A 9,639-nucleotide genomic window follows, 5' to 3' on the forward strand; every position below is an offset into this window, starting at 1 on the left:
GCTAGACAGTGATCGTGATTACCGTCCGCGGGAGCGTGCAGCTGCTTAAAGCTGTAGCGTCCAGATTACTTACAGCTACTTCCCCGTTAGTAACGCTGTTACTCGTAACGCCGTTATTCCCATCACTGACTACCACACACCAAATCTGGTCGTTGGTACGACCTCGCTTGTGTAGCCACTAGATAACAAAAACTCAACACTGTGCTTAGCATCCTGGAGCACTTCTGTTGTGTTTTGTACGTGTTTTGGAGTTTGTACGTGCTTCGGGGGTTTGAAGATATTTGTAGCTTATTTTAGGAGTTAGAAATGTGTGAGATAGAATGTAGAATAGTGTAGAGACACTGACACTGCCCTGGATGTAATAAAGGCCTGAACGTGTCATAAAATTAGGAGTAAACTTGATATTGTATTTGTTTTAAATGTTATATACCTATGTGGTATGTGACTTTTGTTGCCATGATGCCAGGTCTCTCTTGGAAATGAGATTTTTAATCTCAATGAGATTTTTTTTACCTGGATAAATAAAGGATTAATAAAAAAGGAGACCTTCCCCCACCTTGAGCTAAAAAAGTAAGCCAGAGAGAAGTTATAGCTGAGTGGAAATTCCCCAGGGGATGCCTGGTGTTTGTAACCTGATAATTGTGGTCTGGAGGGGAGACACATCACAAGTGAGTGAGTGAGACGGTAGACAGCAGTGAGGAGGAGAGTGCGAGTGCATCGCAAAAACACATCTGGCTGCAGTTTGAAGAAGAAACAGATACTAACTAAGAGGGGAAACCTCTTGAGGTTTGTCCTCAAGGCCTGGTTCCCACTGGATTCTTGGCTGACTCATCAAACGAAGACTTAACTACATTACTTAAAAACCACTTCATCTCTCCATTCCTCGTGAGAGAGTTAGAGCAGGATTGTAAACATGTTCCTTATTTTGGTCCTCAGACTTGACTTTGCTTCTTCTTAAACACGGTACTGAACTTTAAGCTCTTTCAGATTAATCACATATACAGAGGGTACAGTCAGGTGTATGTTAACAGTTTCTGCTTTTACTTACAGACCTCAGGAAAAAGCCACGTTTGACAGCTCTTTGAAGACAGCTCCATTGTGGATTGTATTTAAAGGTGTTGCTGGGACTCATTTACTTCAAATACACATTATCAACCAGCAGTTATGTTTTATGGACTTGGAGAGATGAGAGGAACAGCTATAAGTTTAATTGCTGCAACCTGTGGACTTCTTGTCCTTCTCAGTTTAACAGGCAAGTCTACTTTACAGTATTTATTGTAATGTCAAACAGAAGTGATACAGGAAAAATATTTATGCAACCACTTTTACTTTTTTCTTTAAAAGAAAAAGAAAAAAAAGAATTTTTTTACAGACAACCCCAAATCAAAAGAGTTAGGACGGTATGTTATGAAAATGAAACTGAAAACAGTATTCCAATAGTTCTTGCAACACATTTAAAAAAAAAGTTGGAACATCCTTTAGAAAAGGAGCTTAATCTTTTAACATTTTTTATTATAAGAATGTATTATTTTTCAGTCTTTTCTCCATGTTTCTTAGTTTCCTCAGTCATATTTCCCTCTGTCTCTCGCTCTCTCTTTGTGTTCTCACTCTCGCTGTCTCTCTGTTTTTAGTCAGACTCTCATTGTGTTTCTCATACTTCCCAATTTATGTTGACAGTCTCTTGTCCCGTGTACATTGTGTTCAATTTTGCTTCCAAAGTCTCGTCAGTTAATTTTTTTCAGCTGTGTTCCCCAGATGTGGCAGGCAGGTAGGTTAGGACCCAAATGTAAGACTCTCTGTCCTGATTCTCTCCTGTATATTGGCTCTCTCACTCTGTCTGTTGTTTTGATCTCCCTCTTGCTCTGTGCATCATTTGTTTAGAGCCTGCAGTGTTTGTATCCATGAGTATCTGCCAGTTAAGTTGGATTAAGTTATTTTTAATTTCCAGCAATGAAGCTGTTGTTCAGTCCAGCCTGATAATCTTACATTTGAGTCCTGACCTACCTGCCAGCCACACACAGCACTTCATGACATTTAAAGCTTCCTTTCTATGTAACCTCAATATTCCCATCAGTTTCCCCCTAAATATTTTATTATACAAGTTGTACTGATGAAAATACACAACAGATCATATTTTTTCTTTCTTATGATTTGCTTTGAGAACGAGCTGGCTATTCACAGTGAAAATCTTGTCCAACAGGTACAGCTGGGTCTTCCAGCATTTGGGTTGTACGTGAAGGAGAGGATCTTTCACTTTATAGTTTTTTGACTGTGTCTGGAAACACAAAGTTCTTCTGCAAGGAAAAATGTGAGCGAGCAGAAAACATCCTCATTAAAACAGATGAAACCACAGCTCAGAGCGGCAGATTCAGCATTGAATACAAAGATGCAGCTTCAGGAAGAGGAAGCCTGACTTTTACCATCACAAATATGAGAAAGTCTGACTCAGGAATGTACCGGTATGGTTTGGGTAAATCTTCAGCTCCAGATTCATACTCAGACTTTGAGGTCAGAGTTTCAAATGGTGAGTTTCTACTAAAAGTCAAAATTGGGAAACCAATCACCTACTCTCATACCTCCATAAACTCTCAGGATAAATACAGTCCTATTTAAACTTAGTCACTTTATGTATTTATTATATAATTCATGGATGTTCATCTATTTAACAGAAATTGCTAAAATCTCTAGAGTCTCCCGTGCACAGAGTGAGCAGGTACAGCATTGAATACACAAAAGGATCTGGGTTTGAACTTCGGGCAACCATCAGACATCTGACCAAGTCTGACACGGGACAGTACAGGTGTGGTTACGGGGACCCTTTATCTCCTGATTCATATGACACTGAAATTATTTTGGTTGTAGATGGTAAGTTTCTTTTCATAATAATAACAATTCTTGATATGTTCATCCTATAGCTTGTTGTTAAACAAACAAAATGTTGCAAATTAGGGATTAGATTAAAGTTCATAGTAAAAGATGCCAGTCTTTCTACAATTCTCTCTGTTTTGTCCTTTTTCTGCCCGTCCTTTCCAGCACTGTAGCAATCAGAATTATTGTTTGAAGACCAGGAGAAATGCCCAACAGATTTATTTTACCAAGTGGACCATCCTGGCTTTTGATATACTGGTAGATGGTCAGGTGGCCAGGAGGGGACAGAGGTGGAATGCTTTCCCTGCACCTGTAAATTGTTATTATAATTTTTTAATTATGATTAAAATAATCCCACTATTGTCCTCTCTCACGTATTCACAGACATTTGGGACATTATTGGACACAATATTCATTGTAATTGGGTCTTTTTCAGTTTAAACCTTTTGCAAACATATATGAGATTCTTGACGGGTTCCAGTCTCACTTTAAAGAACAGTATTATGCTGTATTCCGTCTTGTTCTCTATGAAACATGTTTAAATGGAATCTTAGAAATTCAATTCAGATCTATGAAAGTGAATATAAATAAGTCTGCTTTCTGATTTTTCTATAATGGGCTCTGTGTTACAGTGGTGACTTACACTTCTACTCAGGTCTGCGCCTTCAAAGGATCAACAGCAGAAATACACTCCACATTCAGATACCTATCGACTATAAATGACATAAAGACAAGAATCCAGAAAATGTTCTGGTTTACTACAGTCAAAGATAATGAGCCTGTGGACCTGAAAACAGATCCAGAGAATTCAGGTCGAGTTCAGTATCAGTGTGAAAACAACGACTGCACTCTGAGAATCTCATACCTGAGAGAGAGCGACTCAGCTGAGTACAAGTTCATGCTCATAACAAACGATCCAGGAGGGAAATATACTGGATCACCTGGAGTCACGTTGACTGTTACAGGTAAAACAATATTTCACTGGAATTCACTTTAAACATTTCCATGTGTATCTGTGCAGATGTTGAGATATTTCCGATATAATGTCATTGTTTTTTTTTACTCCCAGATCCACAGCTCCAGGTACATGTGAGGAGATCAACAGTAAACTCTTATTCTAACTGGACAGAGCTGACATGTCACAACAACTGTCAGCTACCTGATCAATCTTCCTACATCTGGTACAGGAATGGACACAAACTTTCATCAGACGAACAATATTTACAGCTGAACACATCTGATACTGTAGACAGTCTTTACTGTGCTGTGAAAGGATATGAGCGATTCCCTTCTCCAACAGTGTGTGAGTTCACTACTTTTTGTTTCATTAAAGGAATTATATTTAATTTTTCTTTATTTACGGGAATGTGTTTGTATGCTACTTTAGTCAAAATCCTTTCTTTTAGGAGGTTTACAATGTTTTCTTTTTAGAATATAAATTTTTTTAATTTGTTTTTTTACGACCATGTCGTCATTCTTATGTTTCCTCCTCCAGATGCTCCAAAGCTTCCCTCTGTGTCAGTGAGTCCCTCTGCTGAGATAGTGGAGGGCAGTTCAGTGGCTCTGACCTGTAGCAGTGATGCTAACCCAGCAGCTAGTTACACCTGGTACAAGGAGGATGTCATCAGCCCTCTCAGGTACCAAAAACAACATTTTTTCAGATCCATCCGGCCTTCTCAATCTGGAAAGTATTACTGTACAGCTGATAATGGCCTGGGACAAAAGAGATCTGAAAGCAGAACTATTGATGTGAAATGTGAGTAAAATACATTTATAAGCTTTAAATTCTTTGTTCTCAGTTGAACAGTTAACATCAACTTTAGAGATAAGACTTAATTCATCATCATGAAGAGTGAAAACAGATTTACTGCACAATCATGTCTGTTTATTAAAATATAAGGAAGTTTGACAAAGAAATAGGAAGGTTTCTACATATTATTATTTTATAATTTTTGTTGTGAGAAGCCTGCAAAGACTTGAGTATATTTATAACCAACCATGTTGTCATTCTTATGTTTCCTCCTCCAGATGCTCCAAAGCTTCCCTCTGTGTCAGTGAGTCCCTCTGCTGAGATAGTGGAGGGCAGTTCAGTCACTCTGACCTGTAGCAGTGATGCTAACCCAGCAGCTAACTACACCTGGTACAAGGAGGATGTCATCAACCCTCTCAGTTACCAAAACCAACATGTTTTCAGCTCCATCCTGCCCTCTGACTCTGGAAAGTATTACTGTACAGCTGATAATGACCTGGGACAAAAGAGATCTGAAAGCAGAAACATTGATGTGAAATGTGAGTAAAATACATTTATAAGCTTTAAGTTCTTTGATCTCAATTGAACAGTTAACATCAACTTTAGAGATAAGAGTTAATTCATTATCATGAAGAGTGAAAACAGATTTACTGCACAATCATGTCTGTTTATTACAATATAAGGAAGTTTGACAAGGAAATAAGTAAGGTTTCTGAATGTTACCTTTTATAATTTTTGTAGCGTTGTGAGAAGCCTGCAAAGACTTGAGTATATTTATAACCAACCATGTTGTCATTGTCCTTATTTCTCCTCCAGATGCTCCAAAGCTTCCCTCTGTGTCAGTGAGTCCCTCTGCTGAGATAGTGGAGGGCAGTTCAGTCACTCTGACCTGTAGCAGTGATGCTAACCCAGCAGCTAACTACACCTGGTACAAGGAGGATGAAAATTTACCAAAAGCATTTGGACAGAACTTCACCGTCACCAAGTTCAGACCTGAACACAGTGGGCGTTATTACTGTGAAGCCCAGAACAAGCTGGGACGTCATAACTCCACCTTACAGCAGACCATTGTGCCAGGTAATCATTTATATTTACATACTGGATACACTCAGAAAGGAGTGCAGTCAAAAAGTCAGGCACAATCTACATTCATGCACTATGGCTAATTATTGGATGGCACTAGAATTTATAATAACAGATCACTGTCAAAATACCTCAGCACAGATAGAACTGTATTACTACCTAAATGTACACATGTACAAGTATTTATTTTGCCAAAATGTTTCCTCTTCAGTGTTGTATGGACTCATAGCGCTGCTACAGATAATTAAACCAGAGCTGATTTTAAAAACTTTGCTCTTTTGAATCTACACTAATCCATCATCATCTTTAAAAGCATATGTTTGTATGGTGTCTGTCCTGTGAGGGCCAAATATCTCAAAATAATCATTAATGAGTTCAGAAAACCAGGCCTGCAACTTGATTTACAAAGATAATTTAAATATATTAAAAATAAAATACTGGCTGCACCTGTAACTGTTCAACTTGCCTGTGTGGTTAAACAGAATATGGCAGGAGTCCCACTGTCTGCTGTCAAGGCTTTCCTTATTCATGTGCTAAAGAGTCCTAAGAATCAACATTGTAACTTATCTATCACGATGACAAGAACCATGTTTATTGCTAATGCTAGTCCTGTTTCCATGCAAAAAGCAGATTGTAACTGATCTCAGAATACTGAAAGCAGAGCCAGTGACATTTTAACCTCCTGTTAAAAACCAGGGATTTATCCATAATGCCCATGTGCACCCAGCCAGATAAAGCTGCAGGCGACTCAGCTTGAAGTGATTTTTAATCGAATGCAGACGAGGCTATGAAATTAAGATGTGCTACAGTTTTCAGTGGAATAAGGGGCGCGCCCAGTTAACCCTGTTTTCAGAGACAATAGCCAACTGCTGCCACTGTTTATTGTAGGCTTTTTAATTTACAGTATAAAGTGCATTTAGACAACTGAAATGAGACCTCTAAAAGTTGATTCTGTTCATCTGGACGTAGCGTTTTGTGGGGGAAACGTTTCGTCACTCATCCAGGTGACTTCTTCAGTCTCAGCTGACTGCAGGTTTCCCCAACCTTATAAACAGTACATTTGCATAATGACTGAAACCAGCCCACTGAAGGAACAATGGGCTGGGAGGTCAGTTCCTTAATCATAATTATGTAAATTCTCATGACCATTCATCAGCAACCACTGACCAATATCAGCTTTTAGATGTCCCCCATTACTGATGTAAATCTTACAGTCTAAGAAGGCTAACCTGCCACTTTTCATATCCTCCCTTTTGAATTTGATGTGTCGGTCCCCCGAGTTAATGTGATCCGTGAAATGTGGTACGTCCTGAGATTTGATTTTCACCCAGGTGTCATCCACATATCTGAACCAATGGCTTGGTGGTGTTCCAGGGTAGGATAGCAAAGCCCTCTTTTCCATTTCTTCCATGTACAAATTGGCCACGATGGGTGAAACTGGTGAGCCCATGGCACACCCATGTTTCTGCCTGTAGAACTGACCCTTGAAGACACACATGAAAACACAGTTCCAAAAGCAAACACACTTGGTCGATGCTGAGAGGGGTCCTGTTGCTGAGGTTGGTGTCATCCTGTAATCTCTTACAGACTACCTCCAACGCTTCTGGGACTGGGATGCAAGTGAAGAGAGATGTAACGTCGTAAGAGATCATGGTTTCATCTGCCTCCATAATGACATCTCTCACCTTCTCAACACAATCCAGGGTGTTCTGGATGTGGTGTTCAGAGCTGCAAATCTTAATTTACATAATTAAGATTAAGGAACTGACCTCCCAGCCCAGTGTTCCTTCAGTGGGCTGGTTTCAGTCATTATGCAAATGTACTGTTTATAAGATTGGGGAAACCTGCAGTCAGCTGAGACTGAAGAAGTCACCTGGATGAGTGACGAAACGTTTCTCCCACAAAACGCTAAGTCAAGATTAACAGAATCAACTTTTGGAGATTTACTTTCCTGGGTGATTAAGAATGCATCAAGACGAAACTGACATGAGAGAAATTTTTTGATAAAACACTGTTTGAGATTAACAGAGTGAGGTCACGTTACTCTGCTGTGTTTAAATAGATTTCTATTTTTATTTTTCACTGGAGAAGAACTTGGCTTCTGTAGCCTAAAACTCCAACACTGTTCAGGCCATACACAGGTCGAACGTTATGGAATACTCAATTAACTATTAGTGCTTTACTTTGATCTTGATCAGGAGCAAAGAAGATAAAAGCTGCTGGAGTAACTGCTGCTGTTCTCCTGTCCGTCACATCCCTCTCTGTCTTCCTTTGGATTCGGTGAGCAGATCTGTCGCATTAAACTTTTACTTTTCAGTCATTGTGTTGTTCTTTTGTTCATTATCATTTCATTCCTCAGAAAAAAGAGGAATTCCAAGGAATCATCCAAGACTGAAGGCAGAGCAGACAACAAAGAACAGGTGAAACCAGAAATATAATTGCAGTAAAAAAAAAAATCATCATTCACCATTCTAATCTAAGATCATTTTTTTCTATGCAGTGTGTCTCTGATCAGGAGGAGCCACAGGAACAGGATGATCTTCAGTATGCCAGCATCCACTTCTCTAAAAACCAGGCAGATCCTCTCTACAGCAACAGCAGTTCAGCCCCACAGACACCTGGAGGAACAGAAAGTTACACTTAAAAACTGAAAACTATTTGAATGAAAGAGTCCAGGCAACTAATCAGTCTTCCTAGATTGTATCACATCATCTCAACAAGAATAAATGTAACAAAGTTGTTGAACTTCATGCAGATCATACATGATTTAATTACGCTCACCACAGAAACATAAAATCTTTATTTTATTTTTTCAAATTACAAGTTTGACTCTTGTTAATATAAAAACCACCTACTTTAACTTTTTTGAGTTTACTGTGTTACACTGCTGTTAAATCAAATTAAAAAGTACAGCCCTGTGGTGAGCAGCTCCTCACATAATACGATGAGCCTCGCTAGAAGATTCAAATTAAATATCTGGGAAATGCATTGCCTGCTTGAGCATTCTTCTTCTGTTTTTAAGCTTTTTTTTTCACCATCATAATATAATTTCATGCTACATACTCAGAATCAACTAATTTGTGTCTATGAACCAAAAGCCATTGATGAAGAGGATCCATCCAGACTGCACCCTGCAGTCAACAAGATGTGGTCAACAAAGCCAAAATCCCCATTAGCAGAAAGAAGCTGCATCATGGGAGGTTTGGTCTGTTCACTCAGTGAGCGTCATAATTTAGCCAGCATGGTGGCTACTGGAGCTAGTTTCATTTTCACAAACCAAAATAATCTTTTGCTGCTCTTTTTCTTTCCTCATCACTTGTAGAAAAATACACGTATGTGATCAAACATGATTATCATAGTCTGTTTTCTGATGTTTGATATCCTGATGTATTATTATCATAATCACATTTATTTCAAACTGCACAAAGAAATTGACTTTTTAAAACGATTAACTTTTTTAACAAATCATTAAATAACACCTGATTTTTCAATAGCACTTCATTACTCTGATGTCTCACAGTGATATATATGGTTTATAAAACATTATTCTGCTACACCTCAACTTCTATGTGACTTTAATTTTCCATGGTGCTTTTTTTTTTTTGCATCAATAAAATTGTATAACATCAAGTTATGTCATGTTAATGCTGACTGGCTATTTGATATAACAGATCCAAACAGAGCACACTATCTGGATCTAGGTAAAATGGTGAAATGTGTTTGTTTTGAAAGAAAATTACAAAAATAACATTAAATTCCTTACAAAAAAAAATATAAATTATAGTGATTAACAGAAATATTCACAACAAATTCTCTGTAAAAACTCCCTTATGTATTGTCACAAACTGGGTCAAAGGGCAAAGAGAGAGTTCATAGGTACATCTTTAACTGAACTCTTTGTATCATGATAGTCCCATACAGTAGAAGACAAATTAGTA

The 9,639-nt window shown here is 38.3% G+C and overlaps 1 protein-coding gene and 1 pseudogene across 1 annotated transcript; both read left to right on the forward strand.

The window, feature by feature from the left end:
* Window positions 1-1,755: 1,755 nt before the first annotated feature.
* On the forward strand, window positions 1,756-3,041 carry LOC146572006 (uncharacterized; annotated as a pseudogene).
* A 471-nt stretch (window positions 3,042-3,512) lies between these two features.
* On the forward strand, window positions 3,513-8,450 carry LOC146572007 (B-cell receptor CD22-like). The gene is made up of 8 exons (XM_085276042.1): window positions 3,513-3,833; window positions 3,938-4,171; window positions 4,364-4,624; window positions 4,897-5,157; window positions 5,435-5,695; window positions 7,900-7,981; window positions 8,061-8,121; window positions 8,202-8,450. Exons 1-8 carry the CDS (start codon window positions 3,614-3,616, stop codon window positions 8,343-8,345), a joined length of 1,524 nt encoding a protein of 507 aa, XP_085132168.1. The 5' UTR covers window positions 3,513-3,613; the 3' UTR covers window positions 8,346-8,450.
* Window positions 8,451-9,639: the final 1,189 nt, after the last annotated feature.

Source organism: Mchenga conophoros, linkage group LG6 (genome assembly GCF_057382185.1).
Source record: "Mchenga conophoros isolate Kocher_MC1m ecotype Shallow Benthic linkage group LG6, M_conophoros_male_GT1.1, whole genome shotgun sequence".
Lineage (NCBI taxonomy): Eukaryota > Metazoa > Chordata > Actinopteri > Cichliformes > Cichlidae > Mchenga > Mchenga conophoros.